The sequence below is a fragment of the Ursus arctos genome, unplaced genomic scaffold (genome assembly GCF_023065955.2).
Source record: "Ursus arctos isolate Adak ecotype North America unplaced genomic scaffold, UrsArc2.0 scaffold_9, whole genome shotgun sequence".
Classification (NCBI taxonomy): domain Eukaryota; kingdom Metazoa; phylum Chordata; class Mammalia; order Carnivora; family Ursidae; genus Ursus; species Ursus arctos.
This window is the reverse complement of record NW_026623111.1, coordinates 39867311-39890416: the sequence shown is the minus strand read 5'-3', so window position 1 is coordinate 39890416 and position 23106 is coordinate 39867311. Positions and strand designations below refer to the sequence as shown.

At 44.0% G+C, this 23106-nt stretch overlaps 1 protein-coding gene and 1 non-coding gene across 4 annotated transcripts; both read left to right on the top strand.

Annotated features, from left to right (window-relative positions):
• Positions 1 to 13444: 13444 nt before the first annotated feature.
• LOC130543239 (uncharacterized) lies at positions 13445 to 22354 on the top strand. 3 transcript variants are annotated; one of them, XR_008958436.1, is made up of 4 exons: positions 13481 to 13585; positions 13872 to 14010; positions 14519 to 15087; positions 15479 to 21406. XR_008958436.1 is itself a non-coding variant. In XM_057309740.1 (3 exons), the coding sequence occupies exons 1-3, from the start codon at positions 13518 to 13520 to the stop codon at positions 21712 to 21714; spliced, it is 318 nt and encodes a 105-aa protein (XP_057165723.1). In that variant the 5' UTR covers positions 13487 to 13517; the 3' UTR covers positions 21715 to 22354. The 3 variants fall into 3 exon arrangements, 1 of the variants encoding a protein (XP_057165723.1); XR_008958435.1 differs by having other exon boundaries at positions 13445 to 13585; positions 14519 to 21406; XM_057309740.1 differs by lacking the exons at positions 14519 to 15087; positions 15479 to 21406 and adding an exon at positions 21604 to 22354 and having other exon boundaries at positions 13487 to 13585.
• Positions 14261 to 14382, top strand: LOC113262580 (small nucleolar RNA SNORA26). The gene has a single exon (XR_003318861.1). It is a non-coding gene; the product is annotated as a small nucleolar RNA SNORA26 (small nucleolar RNA).
• Positions 22355 to 23106: the final 752 nt, after the last annotated feature.

Sequence of the window (23106 nt, the reverse complement as noted above, 5' to 3'; positions counted from 1 at the left end):
ACAGAGAGCATTAATCATCTATGCCTCGGTTACTCTAACATGTAGCATCATTGTAGTTACATGTGTGAATACACAGGTCCTCAGATTCTCTACCAGGTCTCGTCCATATCCTCTGATGAGTCATGTCTGGCACCTTCAGCCTTCTAGGGCCACGAGGAAAGACAAGCCAATATCACACCAAGAAGACCTAAGCAAGCAGGGCATTTAGTACATGGAAAACTAAGGCATATCCTTTGAGACTTCAGAGTTAAAATTGTGCGAAAGGACTATTTTGCTCACGATCCACATATCTACAATTTTGAGTCATACTTACATACTAAGCACCTTAACTATGTAATTGCACTTAATCCTGACAAGGTTACTATCCCCCTTTTGTGTATGAGGAAGCGGGGAGGGTGTACTTCTCTTGAGGGCACACAGCTAGTAAATAACAAAGCCAGGAGTCCAAGCCGAGCCCGTCCAGCTCCAAAACCTCAGCTGTGTCCAATAACCCAGCAGTGGGACCCACAGCCTAATTTGCTCCCACACCAGCTGTCCTACATAAGGCTTTTCTTTGCCACTCTGGTATATTCATTTGTCGTCAGTTAAACCGGTTTTTATGCAGACCTTCTTAATGGACGTTAACACTTCTGTTCTAGAACTAGCTTTCCTTCCAGAATACCCAGGAACATTTCAAAGTCACACTGAGCAGTAACAAATTACATTTCCCTCCACAAATTTCTTACGTGGTCATAAAATGATTATGGATGTTGCCTGCGTATGTTGGTGTTTACGTCCTGGCTGTGAGCAGTAGTGCAGGAAAACATCAAAGTTTTGTGGGCGGCAAAGAATCGCCTCTGATCTGCACTTCAAAGACGAGCAGACAAAAAACCTTCCCAGCAACACCTTTGAGATTAATGTCAATCGGGTTGTTCCTCAACTTGTTGATACACGTGTGCGCATTATAATGAATGAAGCGTGTTAGGAAACAATAAACCTCCTCTAAACTGGCAGTAAAAATACCTACAGGACACACACAATGTGTTCCCGATGTATTATAAGAGAATTTAGCAAATGGACTCTTTTTACCTCTTAGCCCTGACCCTCCAACACCAATTTTAAAAGGGTGTCGACAGAGCCCCATCATAAAGAGGGATGGTGTTCTTTCTAAGCCGGGGATCTAAAGACCTAACGTCTTCTGAGCTGTGTGCAGTTTTCCTTTCCATCCTCCTCTCCTGAGTACACATGCTGAGATTCACAGAGCCTTTTGATCTGGGTCTGGGGCTTACTTGAAATTCTCGCTTCTACCTCCACCTCTTCAGGAACATGGCGACCTGAGGAAGGAGGCCTTGCTCCTGGCACGCTTCCCAGGCTGGTCCGATGCCTCATTTTGGTGTCCCACAGCGCGCAGGACAACCTCCTCAACCACGTCACTTACTGTATGGCACCATCTATGAGCTCTTAGAGAGCCAGGGCCCTGTTTGGATCTTCTTTGCATCCCAGACACATAGCCCAGTGCCCAACACATAGTAAGTGCATGGATGGAAGTACAGACCACCCTTCAAATGAGAATGGTGGGGACAGGTCAACTGGAAAAAGGATGGGCAGTGGGAGTATGGGATGTGGAAAGGTCCAGGGAGTCAGAGGAAGTACACTTACTAGAAAGGAGTGCATTAGGCACAAGCTAAAGGTGACAGAGATGATAATACAGCCATTGTGGGGTCTGGGCTCCAGCGTTGGGCCCCAGAGGGCTGACAGTATCTTCCATGTGATCAGTGTCCAGATGGACTCTATCCTTTTTAACTCTTCCCATGCAGAAGGGTTTGGCTGGGACTTTGTATTTACTTATTATGCATTTAGGTGAAGTCCAGGCTAACGTGGCAGTGCCCTCATTTGTGGGACAAGTGCTGAACAGCCTCCTCGGCTCTGCACACCCCTGTCCTCCATGAACAGCACATCCCAGTGGGAGCTTGACAACACCCCCAGCTGGGAAAGATCATCTGTGAGCAACCTGCTATGCTGTCGGATTGGACTCGGGGCATTATGAGATACCTTAGAATGGTTTTTAAACATTTTCGATCAAAATACCCTGAATTTAGTAGTTCGTTAGTCAACAAACATGTGTCAAGTTTCGACAACATGTTGGCGATGGCACTAGGTCCAAGGATAATAGTCACAGTCTTAATTAAAATAAGAGTAGCCTTGGTCAAATGTAAAAACATCACCCTTTTCACATCACTCTGCTTCTACAGCCACAGAGGAATGTGAGCAAGAGCAAGAGACAGAAAATTCACTATTTCCAATTTCATCTCAATTCCAGCAGAGATTAAAAGGGCACGTCCTCCTCTGAGTCACTGAAATGAAGTGAGAGTTGATTGGGGAGAATTTTATGAATAGAGCTTATTTTCATTTTTCATGTAAAATTCATGCCAGAGTCCAAATAACAAACACTACTATCCACACAGCCAAAACACGAAGCAAATATATTAGATGGACTCAGTTACAGAAAACAGAATTCACATCATCTCTTGCAAGTCCGCCAGGCTCAGAGGCATGGGGGTAGAGAGAGGCTGCCGCTCCCTGGCTCTGGTCCTTCTTCACCAGTGACAGAAGCAGCTCCTTCCTCCCTGCAGAAGAGTGAGGAAGGGAGCAGAGACAGCCAGGCACGTTCTCCTACTGGAAATACCTCTACCTGGAATCTATAGGAGTGGGGACTCGAGCTCTTCCCACTAACCTGCTCAGTATTTCGAAGTAATCTATTTCATTTCTTGCAATTCTGACCTAGATTCTGTCTTTCAAAAACAAGTAAATCACATGTGTGTCTGACCTTATGGCTGCGGTTAAGAACCACCCCCGCCCACAGCGTGTAGACCCGTAAGAGCTGCCTAGGAAGGATACCGGAGTCTTCTGAGCAGGTGGAGCTCTGGGTAGGAGTGTTTTCTTACTTTCGTACCGTCAGCCCCAGGCCTGCAACATCGGTTTTGGACTTGATGGAAAGATCGATCGCAGAGGGGTCAGCAATCACTCTAAAGCATATTATCACAAACTTCTCAACTGGTAAACTCAGGTGGATACCACATCCTGATATACCAACTTACTGGTTTTTAAATTTTTTATTTAAATTCAATTAATTAGCAGGGCGCCTGGGTGGCTCAGTTGTTAAGCATCTGCCTTTGGCTTACGGTGTGATCCCAGCGTTCTGGGATGGAGCCCCACATCAGGCTCCTCCGCTGGGAGCCTGCTTCTTCCTCTTCCTGCTTGTGTTCCCTCTCTCGCTGGCTGTCTCTCTCTCTCTCTCTCAAAAATGAATAAATAAAATCTTTAAAAAATAAATAAATAAATTCAATTAATTAGCATATATTATTTGCTTCGGGTATACAGGTCTGTGATTCATCAGTCTTATACAATACCCAGTGCTCATTACAACACAACACATACTCTCCCCAATGTCTACCACTGGGCCAGTCCATCCCTCCACACCCCCTCTCCTCCAGCAACCCTCAATTTGTTTCCTATGATTAAGAGGCTCTTATGGTTTATCTCCCTCTCTGGTTTCATCTTGTTCTATTTTTTCCTCTCTTCCCCTATGATCCTCTGCCTTGTTTCTCAAATTTCACATATCAGTGAGATCATATGGTAATTGTCTTTCTCTGATTGACTTATTTCACGTAGCATAATACCCTCTAGTTCCATCCACATCATTGTAAATGGCAAGATTTTGTTTTTTGATGGTTGAGTAGTATTCCATTGTATATATATATATATACCAAAGCTTCTTTATCTATTCACCTGTCAATAAACATCTGGGCTCTTTCCATAGTTTGGCTACTGTGGACATTGCTGCTATAAACATTGGGGTGCAGGTGCCCCTTTGGATCACTACATTTATATCTTTGGGGTAAATCCCCAGTAGTACAATTGCTGGGTCATAAGGTAGCTCTATTTTCAACTTCTTGAGGAACCTCCATACTGTTATCCAGACTGGCTGCTCCAGCTTGCATTCCCACCAACGGTGCAAGAGGGTTCCCCCTTCTCTGCATCATCACCAACATCTGTCATTTCCTGACTTGTTCATTTTATCCATTCTGACTGCTGTGAGGTGGTATCTCATTGTGGTTTTGATTTGTATTTCCCTGATGCCCGAGTGACATTGAGACTTTTCTCATGTGTCTGTTGGCCATTTGTATATCTTCTTTGGAGAAATATCTGTTCCTGTCTTCTGCCCATTTCTTGATTGGATTATTTGTTCCTTGGGTGTTGAGTTTGATAAGTTCTTTATAGGTTTCGGATAGTAGCCCTTTATCTGATAAGACATTTGCAAATATCTTCTCCCATTCTGTCGGTTGTCTTTTGGTTTTGTCGACTGTTTACTTTGTTGTGCAAAAGCTTTTTATCTTGATGAAGTTCCAATAGTTCATTTTTGCCTTTGCTTCCGTTGTCTTTGGAGACATATCTAGCAAGATGTTGCTGCGGCTGAGGTCAAAAAGGTTACTGCCTCTGTTCTCTAGGATTTTGATGGATTCCTGTCTCACATTTCCTTTCATCCATTTTGAGTCTATTTTTGTTTATGGTGTAAGGAAATGGTCCAGTTTCATTCTTCTGCATGTGGCTGTCAATTTTCCTGACACCATTTGTTGAAGAGACTATCTTTTTTCCAGTGGATATTCTTTCCTGCTTTGTTAAAGATTAGTTGACCATAGAGTTGAGGGTCCCTTTCTAGGTTCTCTATTCTGTTCCATTGATCTATGTATCTTTGTGCCAGTACCATACTGTCTTGATGATTACAGCTTTGTAATAGAGCTTGAAGTCTGACATTGTGATGCCACCAGCTTGGTTTTTCTTTTTCAATATTCCTTTGGCTATTCGGGGTCTTTTCTGGTTCCATACAAATTTTAAGATTGTTCCAGCTCTGTGAAAAAAGGTGATGGTATTTTGATAGGGATTTCATTGAATGTATAGATTGCTCTAGGTAGCATAGACATTTTAACAATATTTGTTCTTCCAATCCATGAGCATGGAACATTTTTCCATTTCTTTGTGTCTTCCTCAATTTCTTTCCTGAGTGTTCTGTAGTTTTCTGAGTACAGACCCTTTGCCTCTTTGGTTAGGTTTATTCCTAGGGAACTTATGGTTTTTGGTGCAATTGTAAATAGGACTGATTCCTTAATTTCTCTTTCTTCTGTCCCATTGTTAATGTATAGAAATGCAACTGATTTCTGTGCATTGATTTTATATCCTTCCACTCCACTGAATTCCTGCCTAAGATCTAGCAATTTTGGGGTGGGGTGTTTTGGATTTTCCACATAGAGTATCACGTCACCTGCAAAGAGTGAGAGTTTGACTTCTTTGCCGATTCAAATGCCTTTTGTTTCTTTTTGTTGTCTGATTGCTGAGGGTAGGATTACTAGTACCATGTTGAACAGCAGTGGTGGTAGTGAACATCCCTGCCGTGTTCCTGATCTTAGGAGAAAAGTGCTCAGTTTTCCCCCAATGAGAATGATCTTCACCTTGATCTTTTTGTATACGGCTTTTATGATATTCAGATGTGTTCCCTCTATCACCACACTGTGAAGAGTTTTAATCAAGAAAGAATGCTGTACTTCGTCAAATGCTTTTTCTGCATTTATTAAGAGGATTGCATGGTTCTTGTCCTTTCTTTTAATAATGTGGTGTATCACATTGATTGATTTATGGATGTTGAACCACACTTGCAGCCCAGGAATAAATCCCACTTGGTTGTGGTGAATAATCCTTTTAATGTACTGTTGGATCCTATTGGCTAGTATGTTGGTCAGAATTTTGCCATCCCTGTTCATCATGGATATTGGTCTATAATTCTCCTTTTTGGCACGGTCTTTGTCTGGTTTTGGGATCAAGGTAATGCTGGCCTCATAGAACGAGGTTGGAAGTTTTCCTTCCGTTTCTATTTTTTGAAACAACTTCAGAAGAATAGGTATTAATTCTTCTTTCATTGTTTGGTCAAATTCCCCTGGGAAGCCTTCTGGCCCTGGACTCTTGTTTGTTGGAAGATTTCTGATTACTGCTTCAATTTCCTTGCTGGTTATGGGTCTGTTCAGGTTTTCTATTTCTTCCTGTTTCAGTTCTGATAGTTTATTTTATTTTTTTAAAAGATTTTATCTATTTATTTGACAGAGAGAGAGATCACAAGCAGGGGGAATGGCAGAGGGAGAGGGAGAAGAGGCCTCCTGCCAAGCAGGGAGCCCAATGTGGGGCTCAATTCTAAGACCCTGGGATCATGACCTGAGCTGAAGGCAGATCCTAAACTGACTGCACCTCCCAGGAGCCCAGTTTTGGTAGTTTATACATCTCTAGGAATGCATCCATTTCTTCCAGATTGCCTAATTTGTTGGCATATCGTTGCTCATAATATGTTCTTATAATTGTATTTCTTCAGTGTTGGTTGTGATCTCGTCTCTTAAATTCATTATTTTATTTATTTGGATCCTTTCTCTTTTCTTTTTGGTAAATCTGGCCAGGGTTTTATCAATCTTATTAATTCTTTCAAAGAACCAGCTCCTGGTTTCTTTGATCTGTCCTACTATTCTTTTGGCTTCTAGTTCATTGATTTCTGCTCTAATCTTTACTAATTCTCTTCTCCTGCCGGGTTTAGGCTTTATTTGCTGCTTGTTCTCCAGCTCCTTTAGGTGTAAGTTTAGGTTGTATATTTGAGACCTTTCTTGTTTCTTGATAAAGGCTTGTAATGCTATATACTTCCCTCTTAGGACCACCTTTGCTGCATCCCAGAGGTTTTGAACAGTTGTGTTTTCATTTTCATTTGTTTCCATGAATTTTTTTAATTCTTCTTTAAAATCCTGGTTGACCACTCATTCTTTAGTAGGAAGCTCTTTAGCCTCCATGTATTTGAGTTCTTTCCAAATTTCCTCTTATGACTGAGTTCAAGTTTCAAAGCACTGTGGTCTGAAAATATGCAGGGAATGATCCCGATCTTTTGGTACCAGTTGAAACCTGATTTGTGACCCAGGATGTGATCTATTCTGGAGAATGTTCCATGTGCACTTGAGAAGAATGTGTATTCTATTGCTTTAGGATGGAATGTTCTTCTTTTAAGATTTTATTTATTTTTGCGAGAGAGAGCAAGAGAGAAAACAAGAGCAGGGGGAAGGGGCAGAGGGAGAAGCAAACTCCCTGCTGGGCAGGGAGCCCAGTGCAGGACTTGATCCCGGGACCCTGGGATCATGACCTGAGCTGAAGGCGGACACTTAACCAACTGAACGACCCAGGCGCCCCTAGGATGGAATGTTCAGAATATATCTGTGAAGTCCATCTGGTCCAGTGTGTCATTCAAAGCCCTTGTTTCCTTTGTTGATCTTCTGCTTAGATGATCCTTCCATTGCAGTGAGTGGGGTGTTAAAGTCTCCTACTATTATTGTATGTTATCAATGTGTTTCTTCAATTTTGTTATTAATTGGTTTATATAATTGGCTGCTCCCATGTTAGGGGAATAAATGTTTACAATTGCTAGATCTTCTTGTTGGATAGACCCTTTAAGTATGATATAGTGTCCTTCCTCATCTCTTATTACAGTCTTTGGTTAAAAATCTAATTTTTCTCATATATGGATGCTACCTCAGGTTTCTTTTGAAGTCCATTAGCGTGATAAATGGTTTTCCACCCCCTCACTTTCAATCTGGAGGTGTCTTTGGGTCTAAAATGAGTCCCTTGCAGACAGCATGTCTATGGGTCTTGCTTTTTTATCCAATCTGATACCCTGTGTCTTTTGATTGGGGCATTTAGCCCATTTACATTCAGAGTAATTACTGAAAGATATGAACTTAGTGCCATTGTATTACCTATAAAGTCACTGTTTCTGTATTTTCTCTCTGTTCCTTTCTGGTCTGTTACTTTAGGGCTCTCTCTTCACTTAAAGGATCCCCTTTAATATTTATTGCAGGGCTAGTGTAGTGATCACGAATTCTTTTAGTTTCCATTTGTCCTGGAAGCTTTTTAGCTCTCCTTCTATTTTGAATGACCGCCTAGCTGGATAAAGTATTCTTGGCTGTGTGTTTTTCTCATTTAGTACCCTGAATATGTCATGCCCATCCTTTCTGGCTTGCCAGGTCTCCATGGATAGGTCTGCTGCCAGTCTAAAGTTTCTACCCTTGTAGGTTACAGACCTCTTATCCCCCGAGCCGTTTTCAGGGTTTTCTCTTTGTCTCTGAGATTTGCAAGTTTCACTCTTACATGTCGAGGTGTTAACCTATTTTTATTGATTTGGGGAGGAGGGTTCTCTATGACTCCTGGACTCGAATGCCTGTTTCCTTTCCTGGATTAGAGAAGTTCCCCGCTATAATTTGCTCCAATATACCTTGCGCCCCTCTCTCTCCTTTTCTTCTGGGATCCCAATTATTCTAATACTGTTTTGCTTTATGGTATCACTTATCTCTTGAATTCTCCCCTTGTAATCTAGTAGTTGTTTATCTCTCTTTATCTCAGCTTCTTTATTCTCCATCATTTGGTCTTCTGTGTCACTAACTCTCTCTTCTGCCTCATTTATCCTAGCAGTTTGAGCCTCCGTTTTTTATTGCATCTCATTAATAGCCTTTTTTTATTTTGACTTGATTAGATTTTGGTTATTTATTTCTCCAGAAAGGGATCCTCTAGTGTCTTCTATGCTTTTTTGCAAGCCCAGCTGGTATCTTTATAATCGTTATTCTGAATTCTAGTTCTGACATCTTACTTATATGCATACTGATTAGGTCCCTTGTCATTCTGTCCAGAGAAGAATAGATGAACAAGAGAACAAAATACTAAAATAGCAACAATGACCCCACGGAAATATACACCGAACATATCAGAAGAGGCCCAAAACTGAAAAAAGAAAAAAGAAAAATTAAGAAAAAGAGAGAGAATATAATCAGACAAGTGAACAGAACAGAGCAATTCACTATATCCTGGGTGTATTTTGATCTGTTGTTGGAAGAAACTACACCCAAAAATTGTAAAGAAAGGAAAACATATGTATACATAAAAATAAAATTAAATACATTGAAAGGATAGAATGTAACTGTGAAGAGAAAATTAAAAAAGACTTTAATAAAAAGAGAAAAGAAGAAGAAAAGAGAGAGAAAGAATACAATCAGACAGCTGAAGAGCGCAGAGCAATACACAAGATTCTGGGTGTATTTTGGTCTGTTTGTTAGAAGAAACTGCATCCTAAAATTGTAAAGAAAGAAAAACTTATATATATACAAAAATTAAATACAATGAAAGGATAGAATGTAAGTGTTGAAAATGAAAATTAAAAAAGATTTTTATAAAGAGTTGATAAAATAAGAAATTGGTTGAAAAAGGAAAGAAAAAATTAAAATTGAAAAACTAAAGAATCATGGGGAGAAAACCATGAATTCTATATACTATTTTCCCCTAGTTCTGGAGTTTTGCTGTTCTCCATGATTGGTCAACGTGGTCTCGGCCAGACGTCCTTGCCGATCTTCTGGGGGGAGGTGCCTGTTGTACTGATTCTCAGGTGTCTTTGGCTCAGGCAGAATTGCACCGCCCTTGCCAAGGGGCCTGGCTAAGTAATCTGCTCTGGTTTGCTCTCTGTGGTTTTCCTTCCCCAACGTTTTCCAAGCTGCTTTAGAGGGTAAGACTAAAAATGGCTGCCTCCCAGTCTCTGGCCCCAGGGTGGAAAGTTTGGGCCCCCACTCCTCCGTGAGCCCTCAGAGAAAAGCAGTCAATCATTCCTGTCTCCCTGGTCTCCATCTGCACTCTGTGCTCACCCGGCCGGTGACCAAGCATTTGTATACCAGGCAAGCAACCCCATTTCCAGTCTCCAAAGCCACTCCTAACAGGGGAGGAAGTGGGGGTCTCCCCAATTCTGCTGCTTGCTGGGCCCCTGCTCAGACAGTGGTCACCTGACCGCCCCACGGTTTGCAGTATTTGGCAACCCCGAGCTGGGAGGCTACTCCCGGGCTTGCTGATTGCAGCCCGCTTCCAGGCGCTGATGCCTGGGAGCTCTGCCACACCCCGGCACCCTGGAGGATACTGAGACCACACTGTCCTCCCTAGGATTCCACCCCACTTCGCCACCTGAGCACCTTTCAGACAGGGACGTCCCTCACCAGAGCAGACTTCTCAAAGTTCTGATTGTGCGTCCACTACTGTATCACTTTCTGGTGCCAGCTTACAGAGGTTCCCTCTCCCTGCCCTTTATCTTCCCATATTAACACCTGGGATTCTCTTCACTGCACCGCCTACCTTGTGGAAAGAGGTCGCTTTTCTATTTGTAGACTTGCAGCTATTCTTTTCTTAGGTCTCCAGTTGGGTTCACAGGTGTTTAGAATGATTTGATAGCTGTCTAGCTGAATTCCTGGGACCAGACGAAACTAGGGTTCCTTACTCCTCCACCATCTTGCACTGACCCCTATCTTAATGAAAATAAAGAGTGCAATTTGGAAAAAACAAATAGACTTCCATTTACAAGGCAACTCTTTCCCTTCCTTTCTACTGTTTTGATTATCACTTGCAAGATTTATCTTATTCTCGTTTTGTTTAAATTTGGAAACTGGAATGTTGAGCAGCTGATAAAGCACATATTCCAGACTTTAAAGTTTTAACTTAGTATCAACTCTGCAGGGAAACAAAAAGCTAGCAGATTTTCATTTTTCATGAAAATATGGCAATATAAATGCATTTGCAGTTACAAAACAGGTCAAGGTCATTTGTGGCGCTCATTAATTCTGCCACTCCTGTGAAAAAGGCTAAAAGCGCTGCCTACATTTTGCAAATGGAAAAGAAGTTAACAGGTTTCATCTTGCACTGGGTATAATAGCAAAGCCTGTGGTAGAGCCAGAAATAGAACCTGAACGCATTCATGTTCCTTTTTTGATATAGAACAGGACTCAACTCAAGCAATCTCATTAAAATTGTGCTACAGAAGACGCAGGTCTACCTCTTCACTCAATTTTCCTTAATGGAAGTAAGTGGCTCATTTTGGCTATGCTTTCAACTGGATACCTTATGCTAATTCATTTAACCGACCAACCAAGTATCATTTATACAGTAATTTCATAGAATACATTGGATGCTAAACATAATAGGTAGCATGTAATCATTTTAAGGAATTCTTCTAAGAAAGAGCAATATTTAAAATCCAATATAATCAACAATTATAGGAGAGCGAACTGTTGTTTAGGGTCAACTGGTCAACATGGGACTCTAATATGGCTGCCTTAATATAATTCTGGATTTTAAAGGGTTCTAAATTCAATCCCACAATCACTGTTAAGGAAAAGCACCTTCAAAGTTTCAGAAATTGAGAATTCCATGCTGCCATCCTGTGTCCACCATCTGGCCACTGCAGCTATGATTTCAGTTTCCTTCCCTACGTTTGTGCATTTATGTACAAGTATTGGGGCGGAACTTGAGTCATTGTGCTACAGTGTTTCAATGTGCTTAGAAACCCTAACATGACCACCAGCCATCTATACTACTAGATTGGGAATAGAATAGTTCTCACAAAATCTTAGCAAAATGGGGATCCTCAGGACCAAAAGGAGGAATTTCATCATGCCTACTGGACCCAGTGGGTAGCCGAAAGGATTAAATGAGATCATCTGCACAGAGCAACGTAAGCACAGAGCAGGTAGTAAGTGCTCCATAAAGGTTAGCGCTTTCTATCTGTAACACACTGGCCTGACACATGCCAGCCTTGCAAACAGCAACATTTTACTGACATGCATTTATATAACACATTATCAATAAGCATCATTTATGGACATTTTTAACATGGTCTTCAAGGTCTGGCGTGGTCTGGCAGCCACCAGCATCCCCTGCCACATCCCCCACTACAGCCCACTCTATATCTCTCTCCATGCCCCACCCCTTGGTTTTTTGTGCAGAAGTCGTGGCAGCCTTCCTGCATGTCCATGAAAGCATTGAGCTCCTTCCTAGAATACCCACCCCGCACATGCACTCCCCTCTATGTGGAACTGTATGTACTCCAGGGTCTTCTCCTTTGCCCCATAAACTCATCTGCAGTTTTCTGCTTAATCAGAAAGCTGAGTCTTTGACCTCCATTGTAAAACACTTCTTAAGTGCTAATTTTGTATTTTTGATGTGATTCTTGTATTCATGTCTGCTTTACCCACTAGACTAAAGGTTCCAACAGGGCAAGGTCCATGTTTTGGGCTTTTTTCTCACTACCTATATCCCTCCATGTCTACCACAGTGTTTGGCATATGCTAGGTTCTCAATACATATAGGTTCTATAGACACAAAAGCATAGCCCAGTATGAGGCTATGACTCTCAAGGACTGAGCATTTCTCTCTTTCCACTTTATTTCATAATCCCTGTTCCCCTCACACCTGGTATTAGCTATGCTATGAAAATACACATATTTTAGTAGGTTAAAATAGCATGGGAAAAATAAAATGCAAGATTCAGTTTAAGAAGAGAGGGAAGAAAAGAGAGATCAATGAAATAAACATAGTTAGAAATGGGGCGGGGAGCCAACATTAGCAAGGAGCAGTATGAGTAGTGGGTAAGCCACTACTGCAGGCCTGTTCTGGGGCTCGGAAGGACTGGGAAGCTGAAGGGTTTGAAGACCCTATCCCATCCCTACTACAGTTAATCTTCTTCATAAGTTTCCTCTTACTAGTGACTTCCACTAGAACTGTGTGCCCCAGGGCAATGGCCCTTGTCCATCCTGGTCTCCTCTGCGTTATCAAATAGTGACCAAAATAGGACCCTACCGGTGTGCAGGGTGCCAACCAAGCATCACTCCTTAAAGAGTCTTTTATCATATTTAGTTATCTCTGCAGTGAAATAGATTTCCAAAAGAGCCCACTACCACCAGTTATGATGAATTTTGTTTCTTTGTTTCTTAGAGTCAGAGGGGATGACTGTTCACGGGAATGACTATTTGCTACCTTCAGTTTTTCAAGTTGTAATAAATACTTATGTTTTTCTCCTTAGCATAAAACATACTGGTTATTTACGCCTTGATTTTTCTTCTCCACTAGAATGTCAGACTAAGGCCTTTGTTTCATCCATTTCAGGATTAGAAAGGTACTCAAATGTGAATAAAAATGTGGCACGGGAAGGAACAGCTCCGCATTTTAGGGGGCTGTATGACCTAGAGCTGTGGCCCAGTGCTGAGCTGGGGAGACATAACAGCGAATCCTCGCCAGGGGAGTCCCCGAGGAAGGAACGCTGGCCTGAACGCTGGCCTGAAAGAACCAGATCCAAGAGGGTCCTGAGGGACGCCATTATCCCGCCTGGGCCCTCAGGCTCCAAAAATGATGCCCTGCTCAACTGGACTAGTCTTCCCACCAAAGCAAGAGCCAAAAGCCCCTGGAGCTGAAACCTTGAGAGCCCACGGCTGGCCCCGCCCCCATCCACCCCCTTCCCGAGGATTGGCTGCTCTCCCCGCCGCCCGCCCCTGCCTTTACAAGGATTGGCTGTTCGCCCCGCCCCGCCCCCTTCCCCGGGATTGGCCACCCTCCCAACCCACTTTGCAGCCCCGCGCCGTTGGCGGGGTCCGGGGGGTCTGAGGATGGAGGAGGAGGGAGGTGTCGGAGGGGGGCGGGCGTCTCGAACCTCTTTGTCTCGCAGATCTGGGCGGTGAGTGTGGCTCAGCTCTCAGGTCCCTTGGGGCGGCAAGGGCGCCCGGCCTGCGGGCCCGGCTGGGGCTGCGCTCGCCCCGCGTCCCCTCGAGCTTTGCCCGCGCGGAGCTGCGCTGCTCCCGGCGGCCAGAACGGAGGGGTAGAGCAGTCCTCGGAGGCCCGGGGGGCGGGCGGCCCAGCTCGTCCCGGGGCCGCGCGAGGCACAGACATAGCGCCGAGCCGCCCGGTGGCTTCCCCGCGCCCAGGCCCGGGCGCCCTAACAATCTCGCGCTTTCCTCCCCCAGGGCGCCGCCGCCGCGACTTTGTAGCGGGTTCGGGGCCCGCCCGCCCGCGGCTGCGCAAACCCCGCCCGGCCCGACCCGGCACCCAGGGAGTGTGTCTCCGACGTGTGCGGGGCTGCCGCGGCCGGAGCTCTACGCGCAGGTAGGTGTCCGTCCCGGAGTGAAATGCGAGGACCTAGGCCCGGAGCACGTGGCCGGTGGCTGGGTTCTAAGGGCCCCAGATTGTCTGGCCCTCAGAGGGAATGCACGTTCCCGGGCTCCCCCCGCACAACAGCTGCTTCGGGTGGGTTTTCGGACTCGTGCAAGAAAGCGCTGAGATCCAGGGGATATTGACGAGGGAGGCATGCAGGGATCCTAGAGAAGCCTGTCAAAATCCCAGACCGCCCTTTCCTGTGCCCTTTTAAGGCTGACGCGGTGCCTTGAGAGGCTAACACAGAAGGGTAAAGGAAGTCTCCATAAAACCCAGGGAAGAGATTGTAAAACTCCTCTTTGGATCCTGTCTGGAGTCACAGCTGAACCAGAGGAAATTTTTCTTTTGGTTCAAGCACCTTGTGATATTTTAATACGGCTCAGAGCACACGTGATGAAATCAAACTTAACCTTAGCATTGATGGTACATTCAGTGAAAGTGTTGGCATTTGTCACTGCAGGCGGAAACAACCTACGAGAATGACTCTATAAAGACTGTGAATTGAGAACATCTGAAGGCACTGGCTGACAAAGGTCATAAAGCCTCTGGAGCCAGACTTCCCTGGGTAGAAACAGCAGATCCAGAATACATGAAACTGAGCCATTCGGAAATAGTTTTTGGTCACCCCATGGCTGCTGACATCTCTAAACCTTCCATTCCTGGATTGGGTGAGCATATGGGCCCTGGAGTGAACAATTCAATATGTTGACTAGTTATATATAAGAACTATTGGAGCATATCATGAACAGGTGAAAAAAATCCATGATCTTCAGCTACTAACAAGCCTTGCCATACCTTTCTACCAGGAGATGGAGCATATATCAGTTTTTAGAAGAAAATATGCATCTGGGAAAGCTCACTGGGAAAGGCTTCAATACTGTTAACCATCTACACTGTCATCAAAATAAAAATCTTCCAGGATTCACATGAGACACACCCAAGCTAGCTCCAGACCGTCACCCCGTAACAGTTAGAAGGCTGTCCCTATGAGTGATCTACTCAGGCTCCAGAAGCAGATGACACTGTGAAGTAAGCAGCTTTGTGCAAGATCTTGAATCAAGAATGTTGTCTTCATTTATCTTCCCTTGAAACCTTTCTCCCTGACCTGGAAAATTCTCTGACCTAGAGATCTTTTTTAAAAAACGCTTCCTCTTTTCTTTATGGAAAGATTGGCTGGAGGTTGCTTGTTTAACCTATTCTCCCTCTGTCCCCCCACTATGGTCTCCCTTCCAAAAACAGTGTCTTGCTTCAACTAACCCTTGGTGCTCTTTCAACAATTCTATTTGTTGAATGGCAAAACCCCATTACCCACTCCCACCACTCTTCCAAACCCTGGCCCCTTAGCTAATTTATCTGATTGCTGGTTAAGCAACATCTATATAACACACAAGAACTTGAACCAGTTTTTGTTCCTGCCCAGGGAAGTACCTGCTGGACCCATTCTGTACAGTGGCTGTGTAAAAGGGAACGGTATCCACAAACGAGGACAAAATCACTCTTCTTGGCATTAGGAAACTTCTACAGAAGCTCAATGTCTATCATTTACTCAGGTGAAGGTTTTGGAGGGAAATTTTCCTCTTTGCACTGAAAATAAAAATGGCACTGGACCCTTCCTAGGTAACGTACCCAAACAATACTGTATTCCAGCACTACGGTTTGATTCCACAGATGGCACCTTCAGACCTTCTATAGCTGTTGTAAATGAGTCCAAGACTGATTATTATGATGCAGATGTTTGCCTAGTCACTGGACAATATTCCTGATTTGCAGGCCACACAAGTCTGCCCAATACCCAAGACTACCTATGGGTGGCCCAAAACTCTGAAATGACCTGCTTAGGTAATGACACCCATCTCTACAGCTGCCAAAATCAAACCAAAGGTCTTCTGTAGCAAGTATTCCGCAACCGGTTTTGCTCTTCCAGCCTGACAGAGGCACATGGTAAATGGAGATATGCAGCTGCCAACATAACTAGCAACAGAGGTCATGATGGGCACCAGATGCCAGCCCGGTGGGTCACACGTTCCACTCTGACCTTGTCCATGGACAACTCTGGTGTTTTTATCTTAGGCGGTAGTAAGGCGTATGAGGAGTTCCCACCGAAATGGTCAGGGCGATGTGGACTTGGCTACGGGGCACCTGCCGTCACCAGGTATCCCACTTTCTATGCTAGCCAAGTCACAGACACAAGCTCCTTAATACGTAAAGTAGCATCACATCATAGACAATCACCCATTTATCACAACACCAATTCAACAAGGACCCTTCTCCAAGTCGGGGAACTTCCCACCTAGAAGAAACAATTCTACTAAACATTTCCGAAGTACCAGAACAAGGATTCGCTGCCATGGTGTAGACCTGGAAGCTCACCAGTCGAGAGTTAGCCGTTTACTCTCTGCACTCCAGGGTCGCCGTCTGATGTACGGGCTGCTCAACAGGGAAGGACACGTACAATCACTGGCAAACAGCGCTGCCTGTATGTAACTCAGAAGAAGTTGTGTTTCGTCCGAGCCGTGTGCAGGAGCCTGGCAACAATCTACATCGAAGGAGTAAATGAGCATTTAATTGGGCGGACCTGTTCTCAGGCGTGGGAGACTGGTTCAGTGGCCCATGGGGCCGTGTGTTTGGATTTGTTCTTCTCTGCTTATTCATCCTCGTCCTGATCTGTGTTTCCATTCACAGACCTCCTCCAGCCCGAGTCTCCTCTTCACAGCAGAACGCTGGGCTGCTTGCCTGTGAAGCTTCATGTCAGGTTTCAGACAAGGAGCTCGGGGCGAGCCCCACCAGGAGGGCGTAAAGACCCCTTTAAATTGAGAACATCTGAACAAACAGCAGCTGCGGAATCAGGCCTGCTTTAAACTTCTCTTTGATGAGTAAAGCAGGCCTTCCTGAGAATTCAGCTGTCATAAACCCCTCCCCGAGGGAGCCTTTTGTAAGGGAGGAGACTGACCTGGTATCAGGGCATCCCGAAGAGCTGCGTCAGTAAGTCCCATCTGCTCCTTCCATACTTCCCCACTGAAGCCTTACTACCCCGTCCCCTCTGCCGTTAAGCTGGTAGATAAAACCGTATCCCCGGCTGTTCCGACAGCTGCCCTTGATAGCCTACTCCCACATACATATATAATAAACTTTCCTCCAATTAATCTGTTCATTCACAGGCCCCCAACCACTTGAACCTAAGACCCTGTATGTATGTTTGATAACTGAAGACTCTCTTTACTTCCCTTCCGGAGAAAGCTATAAACCACTGAAGCCAGAGGGTTTGGCGTGCTCTGCTCATCTGTATGCATGTCATCTCCAGTCTAAGGGGGAAGTGTGTCGGGTGTGAGGCGTGGCCATCTGATGCCCCATGGGCAGCAGCAGGGAGGGGTAGGGTTGTAGGGACGAGGTAGCACTTATTGTACTGAGCACGTCATCTGCCCAGGCCCGTGGTGAGGTCCTTCCATTTTTCTATTGAATCCTTCCCATTTGGCCGGTGAATAAACTCAAAGGGTAGATAACTTGCTGAAGATTACATCATTACTAAAAACAAGAGCATGATGCAGAACAGAGTGTCTGGTGTGCCGCCTTTCATAAAGCAGAGGCAAGAACGTGTATGTCTACGTACGTGTGGTTACTCCGTTTTGCAAACAGACAGCTCAGGAAGGGTAGGCCAGAAGCTAATGGAAGTGATTATGTTAAGGGGCACGGGCAGTGAGAGTCCCACCCCCTTTTTAAAAGTTGAATATAAACAAACTGATGAACCTTTTAGCAAACTAACAACTTACATAGAGAAAATGGTTCTTCCAAGTTATGCAAAAATAATCCAGTAATTCTGGGTACGCCCTCAGAGGTGGGATTATTGCCCGTAGTAATGTGGTCAAAAGAGTGAAGAAACAGACTAGTCCAGTGGTTCAGAGCATAATAAAACCTCCTGGGCATAAGACCCGCATCAGTTGCTTTCCTGTGTATGTCAAACCAAATGCAGCTGAACCCTCGGCATTGAAACTGGAGAAGCCATTAAAGAAAGCGCGCAGCTTTGGGTGTTGAGTGTGGTGTGCGGGTCATATGGTCGATGAGGGTGCAGGGTGCTGCTGTGTTAGAGTGCAGAAGGGTAACGCCGTTGAGGGAAAATGCTGGGAAAGACATCTGGATTCATGATAACCTCCACTTTCTTCTGTAAAATGGACATAAGCAGTAAAGGGTGGGTAGGGCCAATACGGCTTACTCCTCTTTTTTGGCCATAAAAATGAGTCTTATTAATTTCATTTTAGAAGGTCGATAGCCACTGGCCCATGGATTCAGTGCTCACGGTCACTGCTAAAGAGGTTTAAGACAAACTCGATTATCTGTTGTGTGCCTGTTGTCTGTTCCCTGCTAGAATGTAAGCTTCACAAAGACAGATGTATTTGTTGAATCACAATGAATAGGGTGCGGTAAAGATGAAAGAATGCAGGTCAAGCCCTCACGGTTGACCATTGGCATTGCTTAGCTCCAGGTAAGATGGGGTTCACCCATAGCCAATGTGAATCTCTGGCAGATTGGAACTTTTGCATTGACTCTTGTCAGGTGTGAATTTGAAAACTTTTGAATAAAGTTGATAATTAGATTTGGGAGTTCTTGGGGTACCTGGGTGGCTCAGTCAGTTAAGTGTCTGCCTTTGGCTCAGGTCATGATCCCAGGGTCCTGGGATCGAGCCCCACATCGGGCTCCTTGCTCAGTGGGGAGCCTGCTTCTCCCTCTGCTGTTCCCCCTGCTTGTGCGCTCGCACTCTCTCTCTCTCTCTCTCTCTGTGTCAAACACATAAATTTCAAAAAATCTTAAAAAAAAAAAAAAAGATTTGGGAGTTCTTGTCCTGGCTTACTTTGTTTCCCTTCCAAGTATTCAGGTCTATCAGATACCTCACACATACATGCAGATATATTTATTGAGCCCATTAATTCCACGATGTCAAGTATGAACAAAGTTATGAGGAAAAGTGAAATGAGAGTGCAGTCATTGGAATGTTAGGAGATGCCTATTGGGAGGATGAATTCTTATCAAAGAGCATGAGTGGTTTTGAGATATGTTAAGGCCTACAGTATTAGATTAAAGGATAAGAAGATTTTCTGCTTCCATATGTAAAGTTTGTAAGGGATGGAAAGTCCTAGAAAATAGTTTCAAGTTACTAATGATGGACACAAAGACATTTTCTATATTTGAAACTTACGGGAAAAATATCTTTGTCCTTATTCAACAGAGCACAATACACTGGTTGGGAAAAGTGTTTATTATTCATTAGCCAGCTCGAAAGGCCCACCGGGTGTTTTAGCAAATCACTGAATTATTTATCAACATTTACTGAGACGCAATGAAAAATGCCGCATTGCCGCAAATCAAGGGCCGTTGTAATCAATTCTTTTTGAATTAAGAGTAATCCTTTGAATGATTGTTAACAATGGCAAGTGATTTGAACATCTTAACCTACAAATAGGATTATGATGGCTCTCCAAAAGACATTGTTTTTTAAGTGTTTTGTTTGCAAATTGATACCATTTTAGAAGTTTTGATATAATGAATGAAAAACAGCAAAATTGAAGTATTATGCAAATGTCCTGTTTCTCATGAAAGTTTAACTCACAAAATTGTAGCATTCAACAGTAGACCTTGCCCGTTGCAATTATTACCATGGTCTTTAAATGGTGATTTTCTACTTCTCCATTTATTACTTTGAATTCTACTGTATGGAAGATTGATTTCAATCATTTTTATGAGTATGGATGCATAGACATACACAGTATTCTTTGGCTGTAACGCAATGTGTCATTTCGACTAGTGCTCAAATTGTCCCAGCTTGGGCCCCTGAGAGCTCTTTGAAGTTGGCTCCTACAACCTTTTGACATAGGCCCATCCTTTGTCTTCTTTTTAACACTTCCTTTCTGGAACATAGAGATGTTCCAGCCTCATCTTATATCTTTCCTGCACAATCTTAGAATGAGTCATTTTCTAAGGAACCATGGTTCCTTTTACTGATAATGTTATTTAGAGACCAAAATTGGCACAAAATGTGCTCATTGGCACTGCTACTAGGGTGTCCACCCTTGGTGGACAAAGCTAGGAAAGCTGTGGACATGAATCCGTGTACACACCCATACCTATATTTCTATGTCTAGATATAGTAAAATAAATTAGTTCATACCGATTTCCCCAACTCATTTATGATGTGGAGCACAAAGGCAAAAGAAATACAGAAAAAATGAAACTTCCTTATAACTTACAGCCCATTGACAAGTACTTGGGACAGGCTGAGTGACCTTCCCCAGCGAGCTTAGCTGCCCACTGTTACTACTTTCCTAGAGGCAAAAGGCCACCTTAGCTTGACATTAGCCCAACCTCCAGGATCCTGTAAAAATCCCTTCGGAAACTTCTTTATCTCAACCCCCCACCAAGATAAATTTTAGCAATCATTCTCCAAGCATATGGCCCACTGATACACATCTGAAGGGTCTCATGACTAAGGTTTTACTAGACAGTAATAAATGATCTTTTCCTAACAACAGCTAGCCTCTAAAGGTCCTGGAAACTTTGCTTCCAAATTCCTTAGAGACTTACGCCATCCCTAACCCCCTCTCAACTTGAAGGTAAAAAATCAGCCACTTCTCACAACCCCATGCAGCTCTTTCTGCCCAAGGATCCTGTCCGTGTGGTGTAATAAAACCACCTTTTTACACCAAAGGCGTCTCAAGAATTCTTTCTTGACCATTTGTTCCCAAACCCCAACTTTTCACATCAATCTATATATTTTTTTCTGAAAAAAATGAACTATTTTATCATATATGTATAGGTATCTATATACCATAAATGTATAGGTGTATATGTGTGTGTGTGTATCAGTTGTGCACACCAACTTTCATAGCAGTATTACTCACAGTAGTGAAAAGATGGAAACAACCCAGTGCCCACTGATGAATGTGAGTGGACAAAGAAAATGTGCTGCATACGCACAATGGACTATTATTCAGCCTGAACAAGGAATGGCAGTCCGACAGATACCACAGCACGCATGAACCTGGAAAACATCATGCTGAGTGAAGTAAGCCAGACACAAAAGGACAAACACTGCATGAGTCCACTTGTATGAAGTTCTTCAATAGTCTAATTCATAGAGACAGAAAGTAGAACAGAGGTTCCCAGGGGCTGGGAGGAAAGTGGGTGGGGAGTTACTGTTTCATGGGTACAGAGTTTCAGTGTGGGAAGATGAAAAATTTCTGGAAAGGGTTGGTGGTGATGCTTGTACAACGTCGTGAATGGTCCTGATGCTGAAAACAGTTAACATGGTCAAATTTTGTGTTATGTATGTTTTACAACAATAAAATAAGTCAAACAAAAACGGTTGCCGCGGTGGGCTGTGAAGCGCCGTCTCCAACTAGGTTTGGAGCGTTGCTGTGAAGGAAGACAGGGTGGTTTCGTAATTGCTTTAATAGAGTTTGCCTGGTAGTGGTTCTTTCCCCCTGCGCCATTTGCAAAGAAGGTTGCTCTTTTCCCTTCCTAACGATTGGCTGTCCTAAAACCTTCCCCCCTGTGCAGACAGGCGGAGACGCGAAGCCGCCGTGGGCAGCGCAGCGCTGGGAAGCCCATCGTGTGGGGCCTTCGGAAGCAGGGATCAGACATGTGCCTCCTTCCCCCTCGCACCTTTGACGTGCTCCTGCCTGGGCCGCCCATGGACACACCAGACAAAACTGAGACACCAAAATCACCATTGTCATTACGTGACAATGATGAAATGACATTTATCCGGAGAGGTATCATTTGTATCTGACTTCCTAATGCTTTTGGTGTTCCAAAGAGAAAGATAAATTGAATGGAAGCATCTCTGTTTGGTATCAATTTTCATGAAGTGAATGAGGCCGTTTAAAAACTGTCTCAACTGCGAGAAATGGATCACAGGATCGGAGGAAGGCTCTGAGTGACTGTTGCTGTGATCACCTGCTTTAGCACAAGCTAGGTAAGCTTTCTTGGCTTGGTTTTCCTATGCAAGAGAATTGTATCATAAATTCATATTGGAGGCAGGTAGCAAACTGCTCATATTTAGAATTTTTCTCGATTTTGAAAGATGTAGTGGCTAGGAGATCTGTCACATATACTTGCTCCCCAAGCAGAGGATTCTAGACCTGCGCTGTCTAGAAGTGTGCTCCTGAAATGCAGCCAGCGCTACTGTGTGTATGAATTTCCTAGGACCGCTGTCGCAAATGACCACAAACTTGGTAACTTAAAACTACACATGTTTACTGTCTTACAGTTTGAAACCAGTTTCCCTGGGAAGACATTAAGGTGTCTGCAGGCCCCTGCTTCTTTTGTAGGCTCTAGGGAACAACCCATTTCTTCTTCTTCTTCTTCTTTTTTTTTTTTTTTTTCAGATTTTATTTATTTACTTAGAGGAGAGAGAGAGAGAGCATGAGCTTCGGGGGTAGCCAGAGAAGCAGGCTCCCCACTGAGCAGGGAGCCCAATGTGGGACTTGATCCCAGGACCCTGGGATTATGAACCAAGCCAAAGGCAGCCACTTACCCGACTGAACCACCCAGATGCCCCAGAAACAACCCATTTCTTTGCCTCTTCCTGCTTCCAGAGCTTCATTCCATGCCTCCCTCCTCCGTCTTCAAAGCCAGCAGCATAGCCTCAGCTGCAGCACTGCTTCTTCTGTTCTGCTGTCCAACCGCTCTTGGTCTTCTTCTTGTAAGGACACCTGCGACTACAATTACAGTCCACTCACATAGTCCAGGATTTCTCCATCTCGAGATCTTTCGTTTAATCACATCTGCAATATAAGTTAAAATTCACGGGTTCTGGAGATTAGGATGTGGATATATTTGGAGGCCATTATTCAAGCTACCTTACTGAGGAACTGCATTTTGAATGGAATGAAATTTGAATTTAAATAACCATGTGGCTAGTGGCTACCATTTTGGACGGTAGAGACACAGAAGATTTTCAAATTCACAGGAGCTTCTATAGACCACACTGCTTTAGGGTGGTCTAAAAGCCAATACCAGTTATAAAATAAGTAAGTCATAGAGATGGAAAGTACAGCA